The following is a 25,973-nucleotide window of genomic DNA, read 5'->3' as shown; positions in this document are numbered from 1 at the left end:
AAACATTATTCAATGAAAACAAAACCAAAATCTAAAAACTTCAGGCTTCAACCGCCACATTCCACCATCAACCTTCATGTAACATATAATTATTTTAGAAGTTCAGTAATATCTTAAAGTATTTTGGATACATTTTAAGAATTAAGATCATATTTGGTAGAAGTTCTTTTTGTAATTTTAAATGTTTCGGGTTCTATCGGATATCCATTTAGGTTCGGGTTCGGTTAGGATAATACCCATAACCCAAAATACCAAAAAAACAGGATCCATTCGGTATTTATGTCGGGTACGGATCGGTTCAGATTTATTTTTATCAGATCGGATTCTGTTTGGATTTTCGGGTTCGGTTTATTCGTCCAGAGAAAACCTAAATTTCCAGATCACCAACTGTCAAAGCTGGCCCGAATCCAGGCCCAAAGACAATCAGAAACTAAGGTGCGAAAGATGAGAAGAAGATGCAACTTCAAACTTTGGCTCATAAAATTAACTATAGAGAGTATCACGAGTTACGAGTTTCTGCTTAAACATAGAAACAGAATCAATGTCTTTTATATTCTAGTTTATCTATAAGAGATTTAACATAAGTTATATTATTGCTACTAAATGTTTTTGTCAACTTGAAAATGAAAACTAGTTGAGCCAACCAATGAAAACTATATTTGACTGGGTCACATATGCTTGGGTTCAAAAAAATGAAATGGATCCGAATATAAAGGCTATCCGAAAAGTTCCAGATTTATCGGTTCAACCGGCCGGTCTAGATCTAAAATCAAATATATGAATGAACAACACAACGACGTAAAAATAAACCCTAAATCTCTCTCTCTCTCTCTCCCATTTCTCCGTAGCTCCTCAACGCATCTACAATGGCGTCGATGATGGTAAGTTGCATCTACACTCTCTCTGAATACACATATATGTTCAGATACTGACTGATTAATGTGAATCTACTTTGGTGGGAGCAGCAACCGCAAATCATACTGCTGAAGGAAGGCACAGACACTTCTCAGGGGAAAGCTCAGCTTCTGAGCAACATCAACGCCGTCACGGCGGTTGGCGACGTGGTTCGAACCACGCTCGGTCCTCGAGGGATGGACAAGCTCATCCACGACGATAAGGGATCCGTCACCATTTCCAACGACGGCGCTACTATTATGAAGCTCCTCGACATCGTACATCCCGCCGCTAAGATCCTCGTCGATATCGCCAAGTCTCAGGACTCAGAGGTGCGGAAATCGAGCTGGATCTTGGATCTTCAGTGTTGTTGATTTTGTTCAATTATGCAGATCTTGGAATGTGTGAATTGAGTTCATGAGCTGCTGCTTTTTTGTTATTGGTTTAGGTTGGTGATGGGACGACGACGGTTGTTCTTCTTGCTGCTGAGTTTTTGAAGGAAGCTAAGCCGTTTGTTGAGGATGGTGTTCACTCTCAGAATTTGATTAGGAGTTATCGCACTGCAAGCGCTTTGGTTTGTTGTATTTTCTTTTTTTTTCTTGGGGATATTGCAAAGTCTTTTTTTTTAATTACTGTTTGACGATGTAGGCAATTGAGAAGGTGAAAGAACTCGCTGTTAGCATTGAGGGGAAGAGTGTGGAGGAGAAGAAAGGTTTGTTGGCTAAATGCGCTGCTACCACTCTTTCCTCTAAGCTTATTGGTGGAGAAAAGGAGTTTTTCGCTACTATGGTTGTTGATGCTGTTATGGCCATTGGGGATGACGACAGGCTCAATTTGATTGGGATCAAAAAGGTAAAAAAAGAACTTCTTTTTTTTTTTTGAAGGTTTTGAATTTTCGAGATCCAAGTCTGTGTAAATGAAGTTTTGCACTTGTTCTTATGCTTCAGAGCTAATGGTGTGGTTTGCTCTGCAGGTTCCTGGTGGTAACATGCGGGACTCTTTCCTAGTTGATGGTGTGGCCTTCAAAAAGACTTTCTCGTATGCGGGTTTTGAACAGCAGCCGAAGAAGTTTGATAACCCCAAAATCCTACTGCTTAACATTGAACTGGAGTTGAAATCTGAGAAGGAAAACGCTGAGATTAGGTTGGAACTCTGGCGTTTTCTGTTAAATTTTTCCTTCGGTTATGCATCTTTTGGCCTGGTTTGACTTGACTTCTGTCCTTTGTTCACAGGCTGTCAGATCCATCGCAGTACCAGTCAATAGTTGATGCAGAGTGGAATATCATTTATGACAAGCTAGACAAATGTGTCGAAAGTGGAGCTAAGGTTGTTCTTTCCCGATTGGCTATTGGTGATCTAGCTACTCAGGTTTGTCGATTCCTAATTTCTCAGTTGGCTATTGACGTCTTTCTTTTTTCTCCTGAGGCATCATAAAATTGATTGGTTATAGGTTGTTTTAGTGTATGATGATGTTTCATTTCGTCAGAAATAAATCATATTCGTTGCTCTATTTAGTTCATTTTCATATTAATGAAGAGTGTTTGCGCATTTAACCGAAATCTCTATGCATTTTTTGCAGTATTTTGCTGATCGTGATATTTTCTGCGCTGGCCGTGTAGCAGAAGAAGATCTTAATCGCGTGGCTGCTGCGGCCGGAGGAACAATTCAGACAAGTGTTAACAACATAATACCCGAGGCTAGTGAAAATTGAATTTCTTTGCTTGCTTTCTAGATATGCTAACAAGCTTTCAGCGACTTGTTGATTATTTTCCTTTAAATCAGTTGTTTTTATATGTACACTGTACAGGTTCTCGGAACTTGTGAGATTTTTGAGGAAAAACAAGTTGGTGGGGAGAGGTTTAACATATTCAGTGGTTGCCCTTCAGGACGTACAGCAACTATTGTCCTCCGTGGTGGCGCTGATCAGGTATACATCATATATTGGATGCTTAATGAAAACGAAAAAATCAGCACTGATATGACTTTCTTTGAAATGTTAATGGCAGTTCATCGAAGAAGCTGAGCGGAGTTTGCATGATGCTATTATGATTGTGAGAAGAGCTGTGAAAAACTCAACTGTTGTGCCTGGAGGTGGAGCTATTGATGTGAGTATCCTTCATCCACTGCGGTTTAGATTTAAAAGTTTGCACATAGGTTAATAGCATAGACAATGAGAGAGACTGCTCCCTGTTGTAGATGGAGATAAGCAAATACCTGAGGCAGCATTCACGAACAATTGCTGGGAAGTCACAGCTTTTCATCAACTCGTATGCAAAGGCCCTGGAGGTACACTTTCTAGTTGACTTGAATGTTTTGCTTTGTCCGTCTAATTTCTGAGAATCCCATACTTGCTATGCTATCCGAATATTAAGATGAGCTTTGTAGCTGTGTTCTCTGTTATTTGGGCATTAATAGAGAAGTGATGTTTTCTGTGTGCTCGTTGTTATGTACAAATAAATTAGAAATCTGGTAAACTAGTAAGTAGGGTCCAAATTAATATTAAGCCGTGTTTTTGAAACTTTTTGCTTCACCTTTGAGAAAAATATCTGAACTCATATCGTTTGTGGTATGTATTACAGGTTATTCCACGACAGCTATGTGACAATGCTGGATTTGATGCAACTGATGTCCTAAATAAATTAAGACAGAAACACGCCATGCAAAGCGGTGAGCGTTCTTTCACGTTCACAAGCTTGATGTAATAATCTTTTGATATGCAGAGTAATCTCATTTGATGATATGCTATCATGTCTGTGTATAACAGGTGAAGGAGCTTCTTACGGAGTAGACATCAACACTGGTGGAATAGCGGACTCATTTGCTAACTTCGTGTGGGAACCTGCAGTTGTGAAGGTATTGCAAGATTCTAGAAACTTATACTCTCTGTTTATGGGACTATTGTGCCATTTATGATAATGTACTACTTGGGAATGTTTGTATTTTGTGTGAATATCTTTCATAGAAAGGTTCATTGATGATCGGTTGTGTCCCTTTGTTGTGGCAGATTAATGCTATAAACGCTGCAACTGAGGCAGCGTGCCTTATCCTAAGTGTGGATGAAACCGTGAAGAACCCTAAAGTATGCTCTTATTTCTTTTTATGTTTGAGAATGTGTATATAATGTGTTGATAATTGTATAACAAAAATGCAGTCTGAGAGCGCACAGGGAGATGCTGCCGCTGGAGCTATGGGAAGAGGACGCGGTGGAGGTCGTGGCCGTGGTATGCGCAGGCGTTAAGTTTTTTTCTCTCTAATGTCAAACTTGCAGATTTTTTTCTCTGAATTTTAGTTTTGCTTGAATTTTGGTGATCTTGAAATCAAAAAGCTAGTGTCGGGGTGTGTGTTTGTTGACGTATGTCCATACAATTTGTTAAAATGAAATTTCAGTGTGGTTTTTTGTTACACTTGAGAAGCTAATTAGATCAAGAATCACTGCATCAAATTCATTTGGTGATGTATCTCTTGCTGCATACATCATCTTGGAGAGTAATTTACTTGATTGGAGTACATAACGCAAAAGTGCTAAACACCAACTCGTGAGTAATACTCGGTGAGTAGATCTTTGGGTGAAGAGCTTAAAAGCTTAGTAACTAGAGCTACGTCAATGCATGGAAACTTCTTCCACTCATCAATATGATCTCTAAGTATCTCTTTCGCTTTCTCCTTCAAGCTTAAACTACAGTCTATACTTAGGACAGAACAAAGCTTCTTTACTGTCCTTACGCTAGCCATCTCTTCCACCACTTCGCTTTCCGGCGAGTATTTGGACACTGAGCTTAGTATAGAGATAGCTCTATCGTCCGCTGCTGCCGAAACCCTCAACAACCGCTTTGTCACAATCGCGATTCCGCCTCTATGTGCAAGAAACTCAGCTCTACCGTTTGCGCAACAACATAAACGAGACAAGATTCCCAACACAAGTTCCGTGGTTCTCTTCTCGCCAATTGAGCTTATCTCGAGTTCGATGAGTTCCGAAACCGCACCGAGATCCACAAGGATGGTACGATTCCGGCTCCAAGAAGAGGTCTCTAGAAGAATCATCAGCGCAGCGGTCACAGCTTGTTTAATAACCACGCTATGATCTAGTTTCGATGGTGCCTTGTTTCTCACTCTAGAGTTTGATGGTTGTACCGTAGCACACACGCTAGGGTTTACGCGATTGGAACTACTTACTTCGTCCTTGAGAAACCCTATGATGCCTTTGAATATCTCAGCACTCAATCTCTCGACGATATGAGAGGATGTGTTTTCAGTTAGGTTCCTCAAGAGGACAATAGTATAAGCCTTGTTCATGAAGTCTTGTTGGTTTAAGACCAAAGTCAACGATTCCAAGATCCGCTCATTTTCGATCAAGATTGTTCTTGCTTCATTTAACGGAACACCGATCAAGTGAAGAAGACGTAGAGACTCATCTAGGTTCCCTTTGATACGACGTTGTCCCTCCTCCTCTTCTTCTTCACGAGTATACTTGACTACGAACAAGATCAAAGACTTATGTACGCCTTCTTCACACATCAGTCTCCTGTTTCTCTCTCCCTCCATAGCTAACACTTCAAGCTTCTTTAACGTGTCTTCTTTTCCTAAGGCTGTTCAATTCAAACCGAACCAAATGTTAATCTCAACCGAACGGTATAGACAGTTAAAGCTGAACAAACTCATTCCAACTTGAATTTAGTCCAACTGAACCAATTGCCTTACTTATTATATTTTTGAATATTCTAAAAATCATTCTAAACGGCGCTTAGCATTCGTCTAATCGATATATTGATCACAAGCGAGATAATTTTTTCTAAAACAATAATAGGCGTCTATACACATGTCTAGGCACTATTTTTTTTATAAAACACATGATTAACGTTTTCTTGAACATTGATATTTTTAGTTTCTTTTATCCGAAACCAAACTAAAATTTGCCACATCAAACCGAATACTGAAATAACCGGACAAAACCGTCACAGTACCTTCTTGTCCAAACTTTTTGAGATTCTTGATCTCCTCGATTAAGTTAGGCTTCCCTGGAGGAGCTCTGGGAGTAGGGATTCTAACAACACCACGCGTTGCATTCTCGACGCACCAGTGTTGGATGAGACGGCGAAGCATATGGTTAGGCGTAAGATCTGAGTCTAGAGGAAGAGGCTGCTTCGTCACGGGACATGATGGGACCTTCTCTAGCCACTGAACGATGCTTTGACGGTCGTAAGTGATGCCAGAAACGGTCGTGACTGGATCTTTCATAATTTCTAGTGAGATTGGGCAGATAAAGTAGTTAGGGATCTCGATCTCATCCTCTTCATGATCCATTTGATGAAAAAAGCAAAAACGTATAATATGGTTTTGTAATAAAGTCGTGTGTGTATAATTAAATGATAGTATATAACAAATGGTTGATGGTAAGAGATGGCGGCTGCGTTTACTTTAGGACGGACTTTGTTTGAATGGTCTTCTATTTGAATCCCACTAACATATGTTTTTAAGACTATCAGAGCACCATTAACCCTAGCATTCCAACTGGAGTGGTTAATTTTATTTTTTTTGGTTTTTTCTCTGATTTTTTTTTTTAAAAAAAAAATTTAAAACGAATCAATCGCGGACCGCCACGGGTCAGTAAGTACGTCGCTTCTTCTCCTTTTGTGGTGGAACCCACTCCTAAGCACTCCTCTTATCTACTGTATTAATCCTGCTCTCAGACAGAGACGCGTGTATGTTTCTTTATGCCAATGAAATCACTAATCATGCATGTAATTGTTTAAACTATAAGTTTTCATAAAAGCTCTCTCCCTAGTTTTATTTGTTTAGGGGTTACTAACATGTTTATATTTCTACAATCTTCTATGAAATATAGATAATTACTACGTGGGAGTCTATAAGATAGTTTTTGTTTTTGTTTTGACTAGGCTGATTTTGGCTGGTCGGCAAAAAGAAAACTATAGTTTCAACAGGAAGAAAAAGAAAAATCTATTAGAATTCACGGAAATTTTATGTGTGTTAGTTGGAGGTCAACATATACGAATAGGAATAATATAATAAGACTTGTAATTTTTCTAAGACATAGAATTCCATTTTTTTGATACTTTATATAGGATATTATTTTATACGATGTTCAAGAAAGGATTAAGTGTTCGCCTAGTACCTAAAACGATTAAACGGAGATTTATATTATTAGTTAGACGACTTAGACATTTATAAATTATAAGTATATATTGAATATATGCAATGTTTTAATTAAATATTATTGTTTATAAATGATACATTTTATATCATTTTATTTTCATAAGCATCTATATTATAATAAACTAATTATTATAGTTTATAAATAATAAATATATATTATTTATTATTATAATATTGTAATTGTCTAAGTAGTTTAAAAAGTAATCGCCACAGTTTTATAAAGCTTAGTCAGTGTTTAAACGTCGCCTATATCACTTTTTAGAACATTACTTTTATATACTCAAATTGAGCATAACGATTGCAAATACTGCAAAGTTTACGTTTGTATAGGAACACCATATTGCAAGGTTCTTAGTGGGATTCTCAAACATTAATATAAATAAAAAATAACAATGTTTTCGGATTTGAGATACCCACTTCATATTTAGGGATATTATTATTTGTTATAACGTAATTGTTTGAAATACTTATCTTCATCCTTGCAATAAGTGTGTTCTAAGATGGTACCCAGGACCTCGTAGTCCAGTGGTACTACCTCCGGGAGGGGAGGTCGGCTGTTCGACTCGCGGAGAAGGGGAGGCGTGCTCAGGGCCCGTAAAAAAGTACAGGCAAAGGCTGGCGCCGAGCCTAGGTGGGGGGCCGCAAGGTTAACACCTGGTTAATCAAAAAATAAAAAAAAGATGGTGGTGGAAAAATTGGGAATATATAAGATTGGCTGCGATATTTTACCAAAAGAAGATTGGCTGCGATATAATAAGATCTACAAATTAAACGTCACATCAAGAAATCAAGTGGGTGACAGACAAATCGAATCGTGCCACATAAAGGCTCATGAAAAAATAAATATGTGCATTAAGCTCGTGTCCATTAATATTATCGGTTGTCTGGTATATGTATGCATCTATCATATACGATTGACTTGTATAATAAGGTACACAAGTAGAACATTCTGAAAATGCATTTCTGACTAAATATACGACAGATACGGAGACTTGAGAGTCTTTCACTGGCCCACCTTGGGAGATATTTAAACCCACCAGAAGGCAACCAAGTGGAGACCATTTGGGCTATAATGCGCAGACGACCGAGAAAATGGTCCGTCAAGGGCTCAATTGGGCTTCACCAGTTGGACCCTTTCAGTTTTGGACAACAGTAATGGTGTTCATATTGACAATGGTCCAAACAAATGATCAAAAGATTCAAAACTAACAGAGACCATGTCCAAATAGGCATGCTCATAGATACCCAATAATATTTATAATTATTTTTCAATTATTAGTCTAGATTTTATTTCTAAAATTTTGAAATTATACTTACTTTCCAAAATTATAAAAATACTTTTTTTTCTTGTCAAAACTATAAATCTATGTTTTTCTATCAAAACCGAGAAATTGTATTTTTCCGTTAAAAACCGAAAAATTGCGTTTTCCCGCCAAAACCGAGAAATTGTGTTTTCCCGCCAAAACCGAAAAATTGCGTTTTCTCGCCAAAACCGAAAAAATTGCGCTTTCCCGCCAAAATTGAGAAATTGCGTTTTTCCGCCAAAACCGAGAAGTTACGTTTTCCCGCCAAAACCGAGAAATTGTGTTTTCCCGCCAAAACCGAGAAATTACGTTTTCCCGTTAAAACCGAGAAATTGTGTTTTCCCGTTAAAACCGAGAAAATGCATTTTCCCGCCAAAACCCAGAAATTGCGTTTTTCCGCCAAAATTGTGTGTTTCCCGCCAAAACCAAAAAATTGCGTTTTTCCGCCAAAATTGAGAAATTGCGTTTTCCCGCAAAAACCCAGAAATTGCGTTTTCCCGCCAAAATTGTGTTTTCCCGCCAAAACCGAAAAAATTGCGCTTTCCCGCCAAAATTGAGAAATTGCGTTTTCCCGCCAAAACCGGAAATTGCGTTTTTCTGCCAAAGCCAAAAAATTATGTTTCCCGCAGAAACCAAAAAATTATGTTTCCCGCCAAAACCGAGAAATTGCATTTTCCGGCCAAATTTATGAAATACATTTTTCCGTCAAAATTGTGAAATTATGTTTTCCGTCAAAATTGTTACTTTTTTTATTTTAACGATAAAACCATTTTTTTTGGTTAAATTGTAAAGTTATGATTTCTTTTGTTAAACTCATGAAAATATGTTTTAGGAAGCCCATAGACACCCATTGTCCATTTGGTCTTCGCCCAATTGGACCATGTACCAACTAGTCTTTTGTCCAGTTGGACCATTTATTAATTGGACACGTCCATAGTCCGCCCAAAATGAATTGGACTAGGCTAGCCCATGGTCAATCCGCCCAGTTGACACCTCTACATATATATAACGTTACGCTTCGAGTATCTGTTCGGATTCTCTTTGGATTTCAGTTCTATTTTGTAATACGTCATAGGTATACCATACTAATAAATTTGTAAGTATGGATTACATCAGTCTCGGATCACTTTTGTATCACATTTTAGCTAAAATCCATAAGTAAATATATTCATAAGTAAATATATTGTTCGGATTTGGATTATATCGTATCGATCTGGATATATCCAAAATAGAATTTAAAATTTAAAAACAAAACATAAGATTTTTTTTTTGAAACACTTATTTTCAGAAAACTGAGTATTTAAAGTACTTATTTAAATTTTAAATTTTAAATACCATATCGAAATAAATATGAAATTCAATATTTGAAGTACATATTTATGTTTCAAATATTTATAATGTATATTAATTTGGACATTCAAATCATTTTTGGGATATTTTATAGGATTTTTTGGTTTCTCGGATTATCCGTTCGGGTTCAGTTTTGTAACACCCTACAAGATTCATTTGGACTTTTTTACATTTTCGACCGGGCAAAGATCTGAGTTTTCGGTTCAGGGTTTATGGATTTTATGCCCAGCCCTTTTTTAGGGTTTAGATCATGTCTTATAAACAACTCAATTTCATTTTTCTTTTTCTTTTTGGTTAACACACTACTCAATTCCCAGAGTGACAATTTAAATGGTAACTACCAGACTAGAGTTTATTTTGTTTGACTTTTTTTTTCTTTGAGCAAAAGTTCATTTTGTTTGACTACAAGTGGCGAGTCCCGTGACACATCTTCTACTTGGAGTTCTCTACAAATATTTGTTTTGGAAATAAGAAAAACTTGTGATATAACTACACAAGGTAGTTGAACTGTTGAATTAGGATGGATCAATCTCGAAAACATGGGAAAACAAAATAAAACAACACAAGTCGGAAACCATACAAATATTGTATAGTCTCTTGAGTTATAAATCATAGAAAATATTGTATAGCCTCTGAGTTATAAATCATTCTTCAACCCCCTTATTTTTATACAAACAGTTAAAACATTGGAGAGAAAACAGAATGAATAAAAAAACCGCAAAGGACAAACATTTTTCTCTGCAACCCAAGAACAAGAACCCCAGTTCGAGTTGGAGAAAAACACACACACTTTACGAAATGCAATTCATCAGTAACTGATACTTATGTGGTTTGGAAATCTAGAGTGTCAGGAGAATGATTTTGGCTGGAAGGATTTGGATCTGTTTCACACTTGCGTGCTCCTGAGGCATCGCCATTTCCTTGATCTAGGGACCTTTTCTAGAAGCATTTGCAGTCCCATGTTGTTTGCTGACATCCCATACATATACCTACATACATTTTCATTGCAACAGAGACTGAATGTAAGTTTCAAGATCAGCTCCTCACATACCAACAGCACCTTTATGTTTTAATAAATCCGAATTTAATCATATAAACTAAAATTGACAAAATTTTATAAAAGATAAATATAGTTATGTTTTTTTGTTGGTATAAAATCGAATAACGTATTATATAAACGAACCGAACCAAAGTAGATATGGTCTTAATATGGTAGCTAATTTTTAGAAACCGAAAAACCGACAAAAACAAACCGAAACCCGGATTGAATAGCCCTTCAAAATGAAACAATGTCTCTGTGTTTGGAATATATAAGGAGGAGATTCATCTTTGTATAAAGTTCTTTTCACAAACAATTTATTATCTACTACAAGGAGCTTATTCATGCAATAAGATCGACTTACTTGCTTCTACGAGCCTTTCTTCTCCAGGAAACAAAAGAAGAGATCCACTGCATAGCAACAAATAATCCAAAAGAAACCAGTTAGATAGTGAGACAGAACTTTACAAGACAATGCTTCCTATTAGTACACAAAACAACCCAAGAATTGTGATGGAGGGTTTCAAAACCACCTTAAAGACAGGAGTGAAAGGCAATGGCCCACCGGTGGATGCTTTCCTCAGAGGCAACCTCCTTTGAGGAACAACTTCCTTTGACAAATGTTGAGCAATCTCTTTCAACAGCACCATCTGAGCCTTGTCAGTCCTCATAGAAACAAGCGCCTGCTTCATCGATTCCCTGTCAGCTTCCAGTGCTTGAAGCCTCATGTACAGCTTCGTTATATCAGGATCACCAAGATCCATACCATCAGAAGTCTCAGCCTCAAGCTTTTGCTCAGTTACACCGTGATGAACAGAGTCAATGGTGTAAACTCTATCACTCATGTCATCTCCTCCTATATCCGAAGAGTCATCATCTTTAGCATTAACATTCTCTGTATATGAGGAGACATTAGCCACTTTCTTAGGAGACTCAACATAAGCATCAGGCCTAACTTCTTTAGTAGACATCCTCCTAAAATGTCGTTGAGGCCTTGGACTCTGACCACCAACCACCATCTTCTCCTTAACACCGGAGAAACCACCATCCAGCTCAGCAAAGCCAGGATTAGTCTCCATCTCGCTGATCCTCTGATCCAAACTCTTCAAAGGCGAAACAACAGGCGGATACTTCCCATCATCAGCAACATATACATCAGCTCCCAGAGGATCATGATTCTCAACTACATTACACTTCAAAGGAGGATAATCATAAGCAGTAAGATCATATCCATCACTCGAGTTACCACTCTTGCCCCCTTCAGCTTCACCCTCCGTTAACCCATAACTCATCATCCTATGCTTATAAGCCTGAGCCTCGCACGTCAACGCCATTATAGTCTGCTCCCTCTGATTAACCAACTCCTCCAACGCCAACATCTCCTGCAAATCGTGCTCCATCTTCTCCCCAACGTAGAGCTTGTACTGCCTCAGCTCCATCTGAAGCTCTGCCTTCTCGTTCTGCAGCCTCTGCATCACGTTCATGGACTCGTCCGCAGCCGAAGCCGCGGCGTTCCTCTCCTTCTCGAGCTCGTCGTAGAGCTCCTGGATAGATTGCTGCTGGCTGGTGACGGTTTCTCGGAGGAGCTCGCACTCGTTCTCGATGTGGACTTTGGGGTTGTTGGATTCGTCGTGTCTGCGTTTCACGGAGCGGTGGAAGGAGCGTGGAGAGGAGTGGCATCCACAGTCGCAGCATTGGATTAGATCTTTGGAAGGAGACTCCATCTAAAGATTATTATCACAACAACAAAGAGGAGAGACTTTAAGCCCTAGAAAGCATGATGATCTCTCAGGTGAAGACGATTCTGCGTAAAGTATCAAACTTTATGTGAATTTGATCTTCTACAACCTCAAAGGCTCATCGAATCGTGGAATCACAATCGGTATAGAGAGAAAAAAACGCAGCTTTAAGAAAGAAAAAAAATTGAAGCTTTTACCTTCTCGGCGACGGACCCAGAAACAGAGAGACGGAGTCAGGAAAAAAAAAAACAGAATCGATTTATGTAAAAGAATAAAATTATATGAATTGGAAACTTTTTTTCGTAAATGGAAAGAATAAAAATGTAAAATTTATGAAAAAGAAAAGAGATTTCTGGTTTTTTTTTTGGAAGAACCCTAATGAAAATCTGTTTTTTTTTTTTTTTGTTCGGAGAAAGTTTTGTTTGTTTTTGTCTATATTAAACGGTGGGAAGGGGTTTATGATTGATGGAGGGAGAGTCTTCTCTCTCTCTGTGTTTTTTGTCTTTTGACTCTGTCTCGTGGTTTTGTGAAAAGAGGTTATTTTTGGTAGGAACGAGGAGACGAGACAGATGCTGGATGAACGTTTAGGATGGGGGGATTGGGCTGAGATGAACGGTTGAGATGTGGGTATGTGAGGTGTCTTCTAGGCATTGATCTGGATGGGGTTTTTTACAGCATTGTACAAAGAGTTTAGAGATAGATGTATATTCTCTTTAGATGCTCTTTTCTTATTATAGTAAGGATTAGAATAACTCTCACAAGCTTATGAAGATGTTTTTTTCTCCTTGCAAAAAGATGGCTATTTTTTTTTTTAGATTACCATATTTTTTAGATTAAATGGTAGTCGAAATTAAATCGTTTTGAAAAAATGCTCGTTTCGATTTGGTCTGTTATAAATGAAAAAAACATCACTATTTCCAGCCTCTTTGGCAAAAAGAATCTGAATGCAAGTTTCTAAATTTTAAACTTGATAATAGATGATGAATCCTGATATTTTTTTCTCATAAAAGACGAAATGAAATAATGAACAGAAACCGACCAGTCAACTAAGTTAGCAATCATGTCTACCAAATTTGAGTAGTCCGTTTATATCTGAACTATAGTAATTTGTAAATCTCGTAAACGAGATATCATCCATGATAATCTTCCATCTCATCATGGAGAACCAAAATTGTTTTCTGACACTATTATAATTCAAAACGTTCAATTTTCATTCAATCTTTATGGTCCGTTCTATTCCACTTATCGAAAAATGATGATCCATGGGACGTCAATTTAGCAAGTCGGAATTTAAAATACCACGAGAGAGTTGAGTCGATTGTACGAATTAGTGGTGGATCATCTCCTTGTCGTTTTTCATGGAATACTTTGACAATAAATATTTGATTTGTTTTATTTTTAAAAGTACGAGATTTTTAGAAATGAAAACAAAAAATAGAAAAAAAAAAGAATTTTTGTTTCTTAGAAAACATAGCAAATTTCTAAGAAAATTTTACTATATTTTAGTGATAATGTTTTAAATGTATTTACTAAGAAATTTCAGTTTCTAACCGATGTCTAATTTTTTTTTTTCTTTTTTAAAAAGAAGAAACAAATGTCTGCATTTTTTTTTTTTCGAAAGTGCAAAAATAATAAAAAAGATATGCTCCCTCCGGTGAGAGACAAACCTCAACCATAGTCATCCTCATTCGTCACTGACATCAGAAACTCAAAGACTCAAAGGTACGACCTCCTTCACATTTCTCTCTTCAATCTCTCTCTTATACCAGCCAAAGATCCCGACTTTATCCCCAAATCTCTCCTCAATTTAGCTGAAATTGGAACTTCGATTCTAGGGTTTTGTTCTCTCAACTCCTCTAATGTAATCGAGCTGTTACTCTGATTTACACAAAGACTACAACTTTAGAAATGGATTCAATTCAATTCAAGAAAAGTAATAAACTTTATAAATGTGTAATCTTGTGATGATACTTTTGTTGGAGATCTCAGGTTTAATGGCGAGGCAAAGGCCGAAGCAGCTGGAGCCAAACAAGATTGGTTCTTCCAAGGTGGGTTTTGAAGGAGAAGAAGAAGAAGGAGGTTGGGTTTTTGTTAAGAAGCAGAGAGTCATCATTGTCTTGCCTTCTCTTCCTCTACCTGAGCCTTTTATTGGGGAGAAGCCTCCTGCAACTTCTTATCTTCAAGCTGAGCGTAGAGACTCTGTTGTTGCTGATACTCGAGAAGCTGCTCGTGTGGTGGTGGTGCCTTCTCTTCCTCTACCTGAGGAATTCGTTTTGAAGAAGCCTGAGACTTGTCAGTCACTAGTTGAGTTGAGAGACATTATTGCTGCAGATATACGTGAGACTACTCCTCTTCCTCGACCTAAAGATTTCATTTTGCAGAAGGCTGTAACTTGTCAATCACAGGCTGAGTTAGGAGATGTAGTAACGGATAAGCATGTAACTACTCCTCTTCAGAGAGTGGTGCCTGAGCCTTTTGTTTTGGGGAAGCCTGCAACTTCTCAGTTACAAGCTGAGTTAAGAGAGGCTAATGTTCACACAATGGTGCCTTATGTTCCCGTACCTGAACATCGCACTTTGCAGACACCTGAAACTTCTCAAACGCAAGCTGAGTTTAGAGCAGATAAGCATGAAGCGTCTCTTGTTCACACAGTGGTGCCTTCTCTTCCGGTAACTGAGCATATCACTTTGCAGAAGCCTGCAACTTCCCATTCACAAGCTGATTTAAGAACGCGCAAAGCTGCTCTTGCTCACTCTGTGGTGTCTTCTCTTCCGGTAACTGAACATATCACTTTGCAATCACAAGCTGAGGAGATGCGCAAAGCTACTCTTGTTCACACTGTGGTGCCTTCTCTTCCGGTAACTGAACATGCCCCTTTGCAGAAACCTGCAACTTCGAAATCACTAGCTGAGTTGAGAGCCGAGGAGACGCCCAAAGCTACTCTTGCTCACACTGTGGTGTCTTCTCGTTCGGTAACTGAACATATCACTTTGCAGAAACCTGCAACTTCGAAATCACAGGCTGAGTTAAGATCTGAGGAGACGCGCAAAGCTTCTCTTGCTAACACTGTAGTGTCTTCTCTTCCAGAGTATGAGCATCGCACTTTGCAGAAGCCTGTAACTTCCCAGTCACAAGCTGAGATAAGAGCCAAGGAGACGCTCAAAGCTACTCTTCTTAGCCCTGTGGGGCCTAAACTTCCAGTAACAGAGCATCGCACTTTGCAGAAGCCTGTAGCTTCTCAGTCACAAGCTGAGCTAAGAGCCAAGGAGACGTTCAAAGCTACTCGTGTTCAAGCAGTGGCGCCTTCTCTTCCTGTGCTTGACTATTGCACTTTGCAGAAGCCTGCAACTTCGCATTCACAAGATGAGTTAAGAGCCAAGACTCGCAAAGCTACTCTTGTTCACGCAGTGGAGCCTTATCTTCCAGTAACTGGGCATCTCACTTTGCAGAAGCCTGCAACTTCCCAATCACAAGCTGAGCTAAGAGCCAAGGAGACGCCCAAAGCTACCGTAGTTCAAGCAGAGATGCCTTCTCTTCCTGTGCTTGACTATTGCACTTTGCAGAATCCTGCAACTCATCACCCACAAGCTGAGCCGAGAGACTTTGTATCAGATGCTCAGGAAACAGCTGATTTTCAAGCTGTAGACAAACCGGAGAGGGTGATGGATCGCAGTTACACAACCAGGAAAGCTCCAGGTCCAAGGAGATCATCCCAAGATTGTAGGATGGATTCAGATAGAAGGATGGCAAACCAAAGGAGCCGTCGTACAGGTCACAACAAGCCTGTAAGGTTTCCTAGAGTGATGTGCAGCTCTGTGGTTATGGACAACGAGAAGCTGAGAGTGGTGAATCTAGAGAAGAAGGTTGAGAAAGCAGGAGGGTTGAACGAATGGGTAGGATCTATAGGATTGGGGAGAGAGTTTGAGAGGATGCTGAGAGGACAGAGGATGAGTAAGTTTCAAATGGCGAATTTGACAATGGAGAAGCTTAAGCAGATGGGTGCTTTAGCCGTTGGACCTAGAAGAAAGCTTATACATGCTATTCGTTGTGTCTATCACCCACATTGTCTTCGTGCTTCCTTTAACTAAGTATACACATCTTGTCACAGTTTAGTCTTTCATTGTCCAATAATAAAACTTTGATATTGCTTGTTTGATTAGAGATTTTAAATTTTGATGGTCAAAGTTTGATAAGTGCTTGTAAAATTTTAGACGTGTTAGGTGGATGGTATAGCGCTCTAATCTTTGGATAATCGGTAGATTAAGGCATTTTCCTAAATTTATTGGTGTTCCTTTTTTTTTGTTGTGTTTAAGTATCTAATTAAAGCTAAGCCGTCACTAAGTTTTTGTCAATGAACGAAAATCAAGATTATTGAAAAATTCAATGTTAGATGGAACAATTTGGATGAATGTGGAATGTATGTGGTCCAAGGGAACAAATGTCAACACCGTTTTGATAAAACATGATGTAATTAATATTTGTTTGTACTAGTTTTATGTCTATTTGCGAAGTTAACGTTGACATATTCAATCTCACCAACTTGTTAACGTTGACATATGCAATAATCTCACTAACAAGTTAACATGATGACATGCGAGAATCTCTTTTTTTTTTTTTTTTTTGAATAAAACATATGCAATATATAATCTCACTAACTACTTAATCCCAAGATCTTGTATCCTATCTTAATACCAACAAATCTCTCTCTATATATGTAACACACTGAGATAAAAAAAAAAAAAAACAAACCTGAGACGGAGTCCACATATATACAAGCAAAACTCTCTATAACACAAAAAGTCAATTACGTAGACTAAATCAGTGGTAACTAGACTAATAGTTAAACCCTCCTCATACGACATGTATTGGGGTTTTGATATGGTGTGACAAATAAAAGCACATGAACGAATTCAAAGATTACCTCTTACACATTATTAGATGTGGTTCTTAGCGGAATATAAGAACCGGTTTTTAAATAAGCTCCGTAGACCAACCCTACCTACAAGATCGATCAACTAGAAAAAGAAGAGTATATAACATCATTTATTATTTTAAGACAACTATTAGAGTCCAATTATTTTACATTTTAAAAATAGAAAGAAATCGTTGGAAACTAAAAATATATGGGACGACGTTTCGGGACGCCACGTATATATAAGGAGGAGAAAATATTTGGCGGGTTTTATAATAAAGGCGGCCAGAGGAGGAGTTCGCACGTCTCCATGTTATCGGAGAGCAATCCAGAAGCCCTCCAAAAATAAAAATAAAATACTAGGCGATGGCGATGGCGATCAAGGACGTGGCGGCGGACGACGATATCGATGCATCTCTTCCGCTACTGAATTCTCCTTCTTCCGGGGACAGAACGTCGGCTATTCAGACGCTCGGAAACATTATAGTCTCTATCGTCGGTACAGGCGTCCTTGGCCTCCCTTACGCATTTCGCGTCGCTGGATGGTTCGCTGGCTCTCTCGGCGTCATTATCATCGGTTTCGCAACATATTACTCCATGCTCCTCCTCGTCAGTTCCTTTCTCCCTCATTGATCTTCTTCACCTGAAATGAAATTCTATTTGGTTTTCTATGGTAGCATATTAATCCTGAGAGAAGTTGATTTCTCTCTTGCAATTATCAAAATTGTTCATGATCTCCTAAAATCATATCACAATCTACAAAAAAAAAAAAAAAAAAAAAAATTCAATTTATCTAATTACAGTATAACATCTATAAATTAATAGTTGATAAATTAATAATCTCTATAAATTAATAAATTTCTCCGGTCCCAACTTGCCGGTTCAAAATTTGACACAAATCGATAAAATAATAAGATAATAATTTTTAAAAAATTCTATGTAAATACATGTTCCCATTAAAATTATAAATTAATAATTTATATGTATACATATTTTATATAAGTAAAAACCTATTATTATATTATTTTTTTATATTCACAATAGAATTATTTTTATTTTTTCTTAATACTTAATATATTTTTGATGAGATTTAATAATATTATATCTAAAACCACATTTAAGTTCTATGCAATATATGTTATATACATCAAATAATATAATAAAATTAATATAAATGTCAAATTTCAAAAAATAACAATTAATGTCTATACAATAAAATCAAATATTTTTCTTATCTTAGAATAAATATATCTTATAATAAGAAATTTAAATAAAGAAATTTTTGTAAATTAATATCTGTATAAATTAATAAAATTTTAAAGTTCCAACATTATTAATTTAAAAAGGTTTTTTTTTTTTTTTTTGCGAACAATTTAAAGAGGTTTTACTGTAGATGATTGGTTGAGATATAGATTGATATATAACCTTCAAACGTTTCGAAGAAAATGTTATATGCATTGGCAAAGTGGTACTCTGTAGATGTATGGGGTTTAAATCTCTTTTTTTTTTTGTAAACCAAGCAGTGGTACTCTGATGGTAGAGAAGAACTCGGGACAAAACCTAAATCCATTATACATGTATTAATTGTTATTACTGATTTTCCAAACGAAGATGGAATTAAGTTCATTAGAAAATTTCCAAACGAAGATAGAATTAGGTTTACTAGAAAACTGGAATCATGTTAGTCGTTGGTATTGTCCCTTGAAAATCAATGGAGCTTCGGCTTAAATCTTCTTAAATCGGCTTAAATCATTTTTTGTTGTAGTTGTAATTAGAGTTATTTTTGGTTCTGTAGGTCACCAACCAATAGATATTAGTTATTTCATATTTAGTATCTTTTAAAAAAAGAAACAAAATATTGTTAATTTATATCATAATTTTAAAATGATAAAGTAAAATAAATAAAAAATAGTACTAGTTGAAAAAAAAACTTTTTAAAAAATATTTTTAACGCCATCAGCAAAACACTAAACTCTAAATCGTAAACCTTAAACCCTAAATCGTAAACCCTAAACTCTTGGATAAACCATAAACTATTGAATAAATTCTAAATCCTAAATCAAAAACACTAAACACTAAATCTTAAAAATTCTAAATCTAACGGTTTAAAGGTTAGGATTAAGGGTTTAGTGCTTTTAAGATTTAGTGTTTATTGCTCTTGATTTAAGATTTAGGATTTATCTAACGTTTAGGGTTTACCTAAGGGTTTAGGGTTTACCCAAGGGTTTAAGGTTTAGAATTTAGGGTTTAGGGTTTAGTATTTTGCTAACGGCGTTGAAAATATTTTAAAAAATTCTTTTTTTTTTGCAACAAGTACTATTTTTTTTATTTTTTTTATGTTTGTTTATTTTAGTATCATGATATATTGATAATATTTTGTTTTTTTTTGTAAAAGATACTAAATATGAAATAACTAATTTCTATTAGTTGGTGAACCTACGTGGTAATTGTATGAGTTGTATTTCTAGAATAAAAACAAAAAAAAACAAAAATATTCAGTTATAATTTTTAATTTTTCTTATTTGTTTTAAAATTAATATAAAATTGATAATTTTAAAGCTGAGAAAAAAATTTGGAACTGTAGACAAAAATTAAATGCAGTTTTTTGTATAGTCTTCACTAAAACACTCTGGATTAATGTTTTTGATATATGTATTGCAGATTCAGTGCAGAGATAAGCTAGAATCAGAAGAAGGACAAGAAGATTCAAAAACGTATGGTGACTTAGGATTCAAATGCATGGGAACAAAAGGTCGATACCTGACCGAGTTCCTCATATTCACTGCTCAATGCGGTGGATCAGTAGCGTATCTAGTGTTCATAGGACGTAACCTCTCATCCATATTCAGCTCATATGGATTAACCATGGTCTCTTTCATCTTGATTCTGGTTCCAATCGAGGTTGCGTTATCATGGATCACTTCTTTATCAGCTCTCTCGCCTTTCAGCATCTTTGCCGATATATGCAACATCATAGCCATGTGTTTCGTCGTGAAAGAAAACGTGGAGATGGTGGTTGGTGGAGACTTCTCGTTTAGTGACAGAACAGCTATTGCGTCTACCGTTGGTGGTTTACCGTTCGCAGGAGGAGTTGCTGTGTTTTGTTTTGAAGGTTTTGCAATGACGCTGGCTCTTGAAGGGTCTATGAGGGAGAGAGAATCTTTCCCTAAGTTGTTAGGTAAAGTGCTTGCTGGGATTACGTTTGTCTACGTGTTGTTTGGGTTTTGTGGTTATATGGCTTATGGAGATGAAACTAAGGATATCATCACGCTTAACCTCCCAAATAATTGGTCTGCCATCGCTGTGCAGGTAAAAACTATGCCATTCCAAATGTTTTTGATGCTTTGTATAGACTATATTTCTCGTATATCATCATTATGGTTGGTTGTCGTATGCTCTGTCTTGGTTAAGAGTGCTACTTGAACAGTTAAGAATCTTACCTTTTGGAAACTACTCTTTATATTTCATATTAGACGATGTTTTAGGCCAATGCATATATATATTAAGAAATCTAAAAGTAACACATAAATATAATTCAATATCATTTATTTAGTTATAAATGAGAATATTAAAAATATAATTGATTATATAGCTTTTAAAAAGGATAAAGTTACCTAAATATTTCAAAACATCTTATATTATGAAACAACTAAAATCATGTATATTGAGGGAGTAATAAATGCCTTTTTGGGTTTGAACAGATTGGCTTATGTGTGGGATTGACGTTTACATTCCCGATCATGGTACATCCGCTTAACGAGATCATAGAGCAGAAACTGAAAAGGATCGAGTGCCTTCAAAAGCATCGTCGTCATCATCATCATCACGAGACAAGTTCAGTCTCCAAATATGTAATCTTCACCACGAGGATGCTTTTGGTGGTAGGACTCGCAGGAATCGCGTCCCTAGTCCCGGGGTTTGGTACATTTGCATCTCTGGTTGGAAGTACAGTGTGTGCACTCATTTCATTTGTGTTACCTGCTTCCTATCACCTTACGCTGCTCGGTCCATCGCTAAATCTATGGAACAAATCTGTTGATGTGTTCATCGTGATTTGCGGGTTGCTCTTTGCTGTCTATGGTACATACAACACCGTCGCTGGATTGTAAAAAAAGAAAACAAGTGAATCTGTGTAAAACGAAGACATCGAACGAATTTACTTGAAGCTATCCACTGTTGTATGATCATTTAATTGGGTGTCAATAGAAATGGTGACAACATATTGTTTTGCTAGTTCCCGCGAAAGCATGATTGGTTGTATTTAAATATTTACTTGGACAGACATAGATCATCACACAAACTATACACAAGTATACAGTCTTTATATAAGTCTATAACCAACTGTCTCAAAGAATGTCTTTTCGATTAGACTTATTTTAAGACACACGAAGACAGCACTAAGACATCATTGATTTCATTAGAGAGCGAAGATTCTAAAGCAATACGGCGTCAGATGTTGCTATGGCTTTAATTTATCGGTTCCAAAGCAAAATAATTTCAATGTAATGGATAGTTACAACAAAACATGTGTCATGCAGCGAAAGTGTTTAGAACGGATTGCGATGTAACAGATGGATCGCATCCAATGATCTTCTTAGAAAAAAAACGAGATTTACTCATAAAAATTGAGAGCCACAAGAAAGATCATAAAATACCAAGAATGAAGTGGAGGAAAGTTAGCGAATCAGCATGTCATGCTAATGCGGTAGGAAGCGTATATTACTGTTGTCTCGGTTAAAAATTCTTCTTAGTAACATGTTTGATGTAACGCATGTTTCATGTAATATGTTACGTTGATATCAATAAAGTTATTAGGTTAAGAAAAAAAGGAAGCAAGTGTATATTTAGGGGTTTGTTGCCCATATAGTTTTGTTGATTAATGAGCATCAAGATGCTATTTAGGAATAAAGTTATCTGATTATTTTATACTTTTGAAATATCAAATTACAATTTTGATAAATAGATTAAAGTTTCAAAAATAGGATAAGTTTAAAAAAAAAAAGTGAATATACAATGTTAAAAGTAAAGTAACCATAAAACATACAATGAAAAAACAAAATTTAAAAGGAAATTAGTGAACTTAATTATACTTCATATAATGTTAACGTGCTTTCCCTGTAAAAATGTTATTTCATCTTATTCATTTGAATTGTTAGCATTTTATATAAACTAAACTATGATGGCAACATTTAAGTTTCCAAACATTCGTATTAATCTCGTGAGCTTATAACCAACATATAAGCGACATGTATCGTCAAGTTCTAAAATTAAAGATGGTCAAGCTCAATGACATATCAAGAAATATTTGATATGTTAAACGTATAAAATAAGATTCAAGAAGATATAATGAAAATATGGTATCAAAGATGGATGATGCTAAAAAGTTAAATATCCATATATTACTCTACATTTATCAATATGCCATTTTAAGTTAATTTTGAATAATGAAGACAGTACTAGCTAGGTTTCAATGATAGCATTAAAAATGTAAAATGATAGTATTTTTTTACTATAAAAGTGTTATCTACAATAAACAATATTTAAAGAATTTATTATTCATTTATCTATATCACTAAAACAACTAAATGAAATACTCAGCAGTCATTAACATTTTTAATGTAGTATGAATGCTATTCATGTTTATCATCTCTTCTTCTGTTTACCCTTCATTAAACTATTAACTAAATTTCAGTTGAATCGTATAATAGTAAGAATTTAATTACAGTCATGAAAAAATTGACCGAAAAAAAAAATTAATGTGTTCCTCAGATAAATGGTTGCTCGTTTCTATCATTGACTATAGAGTCATAAATGTTTCATGTCTTAGTCTTTGGAATTAAATGTCGTTGAAGACACAATGTAGGAAATATTTTAAATATTTTTCTATGCGATTCTTTATTTAGAAAAAAATAGAGGGGAGTCAAAAGTTTCACCTTCATATATATAAATACTACATGGATTCTGAGTAAACTTCCATGCTTGGTAATCTTACCTCCAAACAATAAAAATAATTGGCTTGATTTAAATAACATTGCAATGTCGAGTAATGCATTATCCTCAAAACATTCCACTGGCATCGATTTGAACTCAAGCCCACCCATGGAAGAGCCTGAACAAAATGTTGATCACTTGGTTGAAGATCTAGGTAAACTAAATCACAATATTTATTAATAAATATAAGATGTAATTAAATATGTCATAATGATAATTTTTATATTCTAAATTATTTATCTATAGATATACGTTTCCAGTAGACCAGTACTTTAGCCTAATATCTTAATCAAACAGACAAACTTACGTAAATAGTTTATAAAACTAATGAATTAAAGCATGCATATAAGAATATTATATACATCTTTTGACCTTTTTTAGATAGCTGCATGACACACTCGTTGGAACGTGGAAACTATAATGAGTTGGATTGTAATACTAGAAATTCTTCTTTTTTTAATTTGGGTTTAACTATTTTGTATCAACGCCAGTCGAAGCTGATTATGTCATTGATTTGAACTCAAGCCCACCCATGGAAGAGCCTGAACAAAATGTTGATCACTTGGTTGAAGATCCAGGTAAACTAAATCACAATATTTATTAATAAATATAAGATGTAATTAAATATGTCATAATGACAGTTTTCATATTCTAAATTATTTATCTATAGATATACGTTTCCAGTACTTTAGCCTAATATCTTAATCAAACAGACAAATTTACGTAATAGTTTCATTTATAAAACTAATGAATTAAAGCATGCATATAAGAATATTATATACATCTATTGACCTTTTTAAGATCGCTGCATGGCACACTCGTAGGAACGTGGAAACTATAATCAGTTGGATTGTAATAGTAGAAATTCATTTTTTTTTATTTGGGTTTAACTATTTTATATCAACGCCAGTCGAAGCTGATTATGTCATCAATTTGAACTCAAGCCCACCCATGGAAGACCCTGAACAAAATGTTAATCACTTGGTTGAAGATCCAGGTAAACTAAATCACAATATTTATTTAATAAATATAAGATGTAATGAAATGTGCCATAATGACAATTTTCATATTCTAAATTATTAATCTACAGATATACGTTTACAGTACTTGAACCTAATATCTTAATCAAACAAATCAATTTATGTAAATAGTTTCATTTATAAAACTAATGAATAAAAGCATGCATATAGCCATATAGGAATATTGTAAACATCTATTGACCCTTTTTAGATCGCTGCATGGAACACTCATATGAACATGTAAACTATAATGAGTTGGATTGTAATATTAGAAATTCATTTTTTAATTTCGGTTTAACTATTTTGTATAAGCGCCAGTCGAAGCTGATTATGTCATCGATTTGAACTCAAGCCCACCCATGGAAGAGCCTGAACAAAGTGTTGATCACTTGGTTGAAGATCCAGGTAAACTAAATCAAAATATTTTTTTAATGAATCTAAGATGTGATGGAATATGTTATAATGACAATTTTTTCATATTCTAAATTATTTATCTATAGATATACGTTTCCAGTGCTTTAACATAATATCTCAAACAAATAAATTTACGTAAATTGTTTCATTTATAGAAATAATGAATTAAAGCATGCATATAAGAATATTGTATACATCTATTGATGACCCTTTTTAGATCGTTGCATATGGAACACTCGTAGGAACTTGGAACTATAATGAGTTGGATTGTAATATTAGAAATTCATTTTTTAATCTGGGTTTAACTATTTTGTAATCAGCGCCAGTCGAAGCTGATAATGTCATCGATTTGAACTCAAGCCCACCGATGGAAGAGCCTGAACAAAATGTTGATCACTTGGTTGAAGATCCAGGTAAACTAAATCACAATATTTATTTAATAAAATCTATGATGTATGAAAATTTCCATATTCTAAATTGTTTATCTATAGATCTACCTTTACAGTATTTTAACCTAATATCTTAAGGGTTTTTTGCAGAATTGACCTATAACTTAAAGTCAAACACAAAACTAACCTCCTTTTTTTTTGAAAATTGGTTTTGCCCTATTCACTCCACAAGTTCATATAATTTACGAAAATGCCAACAATTTTTTTTTTCTTTTTTTTTCGAAAATGACATTTTTACTCTCTTACCCTCATCATCTTCAAGTAATTACAAGATTGTCATTGTCATCAATACCACAACCACCATGAACAACCAATTTGAAGCTCTTAATGCTCCCAAAATCGATTTACCCTTCTTCTTTTTCCATTCTTGTGAACTAAACACAACATATCTCTCACTTTCTCTCCACAATGAGCTAAAAAAACCCAAGATTTTGATTCTAAATTTTTTATGGTTCATAGAGTCATAGAAGCTAACGATTCTGGGTGGGTTACTTTCGTTTGTGATTCTGTGTGCTTGGAGAAGCCTTATGTATGCTAAGGAACTTATCTCACCAATTTAAGGTATGACATCGAGTTTTTTTCCAGATCTGTTCGTCAGACGACTTACTTGGGAAGTCGTCTGGCTGTAGACAACTTACCTGGAAGTCGTCTGGTCAACGCAAAGGTTATTTTTGCAATTGACTTTGAAATC

General features: G+C 35.7%; 5 protein-coding genes across 6 annotated transcripts; 3 read left to right on the top strand and 2 right to left on the bottom strand.

Moving 5' to 3' along the window:
- Positions 1-806: 806 nt before the first annotated feature.
- Positions 807-4,306, top strand: LOC106295670 (T-complex protein 1 subunit eta-like). The gene is made up of 14 exons (XM_013731638.1): positions 807-881; positions 966-1,226; positions 1,343-1,468; positions 1,543-1,746; positions 1,868-2,037; positions 2,127-2,262; positions 2,474-2,590; positions 2,702-2,821; positions 2,901-2,999; positions 3,091-3,180; positions 3,474-3,561; positions 3,659-3,747; positions 3,899-3,973; positions 4,046-4,306. Exons 1-14 carry the CDS (start codon positions 867-869, stop codon positions 4,130-4,132), a joined length of 1,677 nt encoding a protein of 558 aa, XP_013587092.1. The 5' UTR covers positions 807-866; the 3' UTR covers positions 4,133-4,306.
- Positions 4,307-4,310: 4 nt separating this feature from the next.
- LOC106295671 (E3 ubiquitin-protein ligase PUB24-like) lies at positions 4,311-6,258 on the bottom strand. Its single transcript, XM_013731639.1, has 2 exons — positions 5,856-6,258; positions 4,311-5,480 (listed from the first exon to the last, which is right to left on the bottom strand). Exons 1-2 carry the CDS (start codon positions 6,193-6,195, stop codon positions 4,417-4,419), a joined length of 1,404 nt encoding a protein of 467 aa, XP_013587093.1. The 5' UTR covers positions 6,196-6,258; the 3' UTR covers positions 4,311-4,416.
- Positions 6,259-10,272: 4,014 nt separating this feature from the next.
- On the bottom strand, positions 10,273-12,852 carry LOC106343565 (myosin-binding protein 7-like). Of its 2 annotated transcripts, none has more exons than XM_013782813.1 (4): positions 12,695-12,852; positions 11,292-12,562; positions 11,123-11,169; positions 10,273-10,708 (listed from the first exon to the last, which is right to left on the bottom strand). In XM_013782813.1, exons 2-4 carry the CDS (start codon positions 12,480-12,482, stop codon positions 10,606-10,608), a joined length of 1,341 nt encoding a protein of 446 aa, XP_013638267.1. In that variant the 5' UTR covers positions 12,483-12,562; positions 12,695-12,852; the 3' UTR covers positions 10,273-10,605. The 2 variants fall into 2 exon arrangements, with proteins under 2 accessions (XP_013638267.1, XP_013638268.1); XM_013782814.1 differs by having other exon boundaries at positions 11,292-12,482; positions 12,695-12,803.
- A 1,271-nt stretch (positions 12,853-14,123) lies between these two features.
- LOC106295829 lies at positions 14,124-16,653 on the top strand. The gene is made up of 2 exons (XM_013731823.1): positions 14,124-14,219; positions 14,487-16,653. The coding sequence occupies exon 2, from the start codon at positions 14,492-14,494 to the stop codon at positions 16,583-16,585; it is 2,094 nt and encodes a 697-aa protein (XP_013587277.1). The 5' UTR covers positions 14,124-14,219; positions 14,487-14,491; the 3' UTR covers positions 16,586-16,653.
- Positions 16,654-17,692: 1,039 nt separating this feature from the next.
- On the top strand, positions 17,693-21,523 carry LOC106293483 (amino acid transporter ANT1-like). Its single transcript, XM_013729160.1, has 3 exons — positions 17,693-18,018; positions 20,071-20,718; positions 21,111-21,523. Exons 1-3 carry the CDS (start codon positions 17,776-17,778, stop codon positions 21,516-21,518), a joined length of 1,299 nt encoding a protein of 432 aa, XP_013584614.1. The 5' UTR covers positions 17,693-17,775; the 3' UTR covers positions 21,519-21,523.
- The last annotated feature ends 4,450 nt before the right edge of the window (positions 21,524-25,973 follow it).

The sequence above is a fragment of the Brassica oleracea genome, chromosome C5 (genome assembly GCF_000695525.1).
Source record: "Brassica oleracea var. oleracea cultivar TO1000 chromosome C5, BOL, whole genome shotgun sequence".
NCBI lineage: Eukaryota > Viridiplantae > Streptophyta > Magnoliopsida > Brassicales > Brassicaceae > Brassica > Brassica oleracea.
This window is presented reverse-complemented; position numbering and strand designations above follow the sequence as displayed.

Bases quoted from the DNA above. Each gene is read 5' to 3' on its own strand.
- LOC106295829 (XM_013731823.1), top strand. From the start codon at position 14,492: ATGGCGAGGCAAAGGCCGAAGCAGCTGGAGCCAAACAAGATTGGTTCT.
- LOC106343565 (XM_013782813.1), bottom strand. From the start codon at position 12,482: ATGGAGTCTCCTTCCAAAGATCTAATCCAATGCTGCGACTGTGGATGC. The intron at 11,170-11,291 runs GTGGTTTTGAAA...GTTGCTATGCAG, and splicing joins CTTTCACTCCTGTCTTTAAG to TGGATCTCTTCTTTTGTTTC. The intron at 10,709-11,122 runs GTAAGTCGATCT...AAATGTATGTAG, and splicing joins AGAAAGGCTCGTAGAAGCAA to GTATATGTATGGGATGTCAG.
- LOC106295671 (XM_013731639.1), bottom strand. From the start codon at position 6,195: ATGGATCATGAAGAGGATGAGATCGAGATCCCTAACTACTTTATCTGC. The intron at 5,481-5,855 runs GTACTGTGACGG...TGAATTGAACAG, and splicing joins CAAAAAGTTTGGACAAGAAG to CCTTAGGAAAAGAAGACACG.
- LOC106295670 (XM_013731638.1), top strand. The intron at 1,227-1,342 runs GTGCGGAAATCG...TTATTGGTTTAG, and splicing joins CCAAGTCTCAGGACTCAGAG to GTTGGTGATGGGACGACGAC. The intron at 3,181-3,473 runs GTACACTTTCTA...TATGTATTACAG, and splicing joins CGTATGCAAAGGCCCTGGAG to GTTATTCCACGACAGCTATG.
- LOC106293483 (XM_013729160.1), top strand. From the start codon at position 17,776: ATGGCGATGGCGATCAAGGACGTGGCGGCGGACGACGATATCGATGCA. The intron at 18,019-20,070 runs GTCAGTTCCTTT...TATGTATTGCAG, and splicing joins ATTACTCCATGCTCCTCCTC to ATTCAGTGCAGAGATAAGCT. The intron at 20,719-21,110 runs GTAAAAACTATG...GGGTTTGAACAG, and splicing joins GGTCTGCCATCGCTGTGCAG to ATTGGCTTATGTGTGGGATT.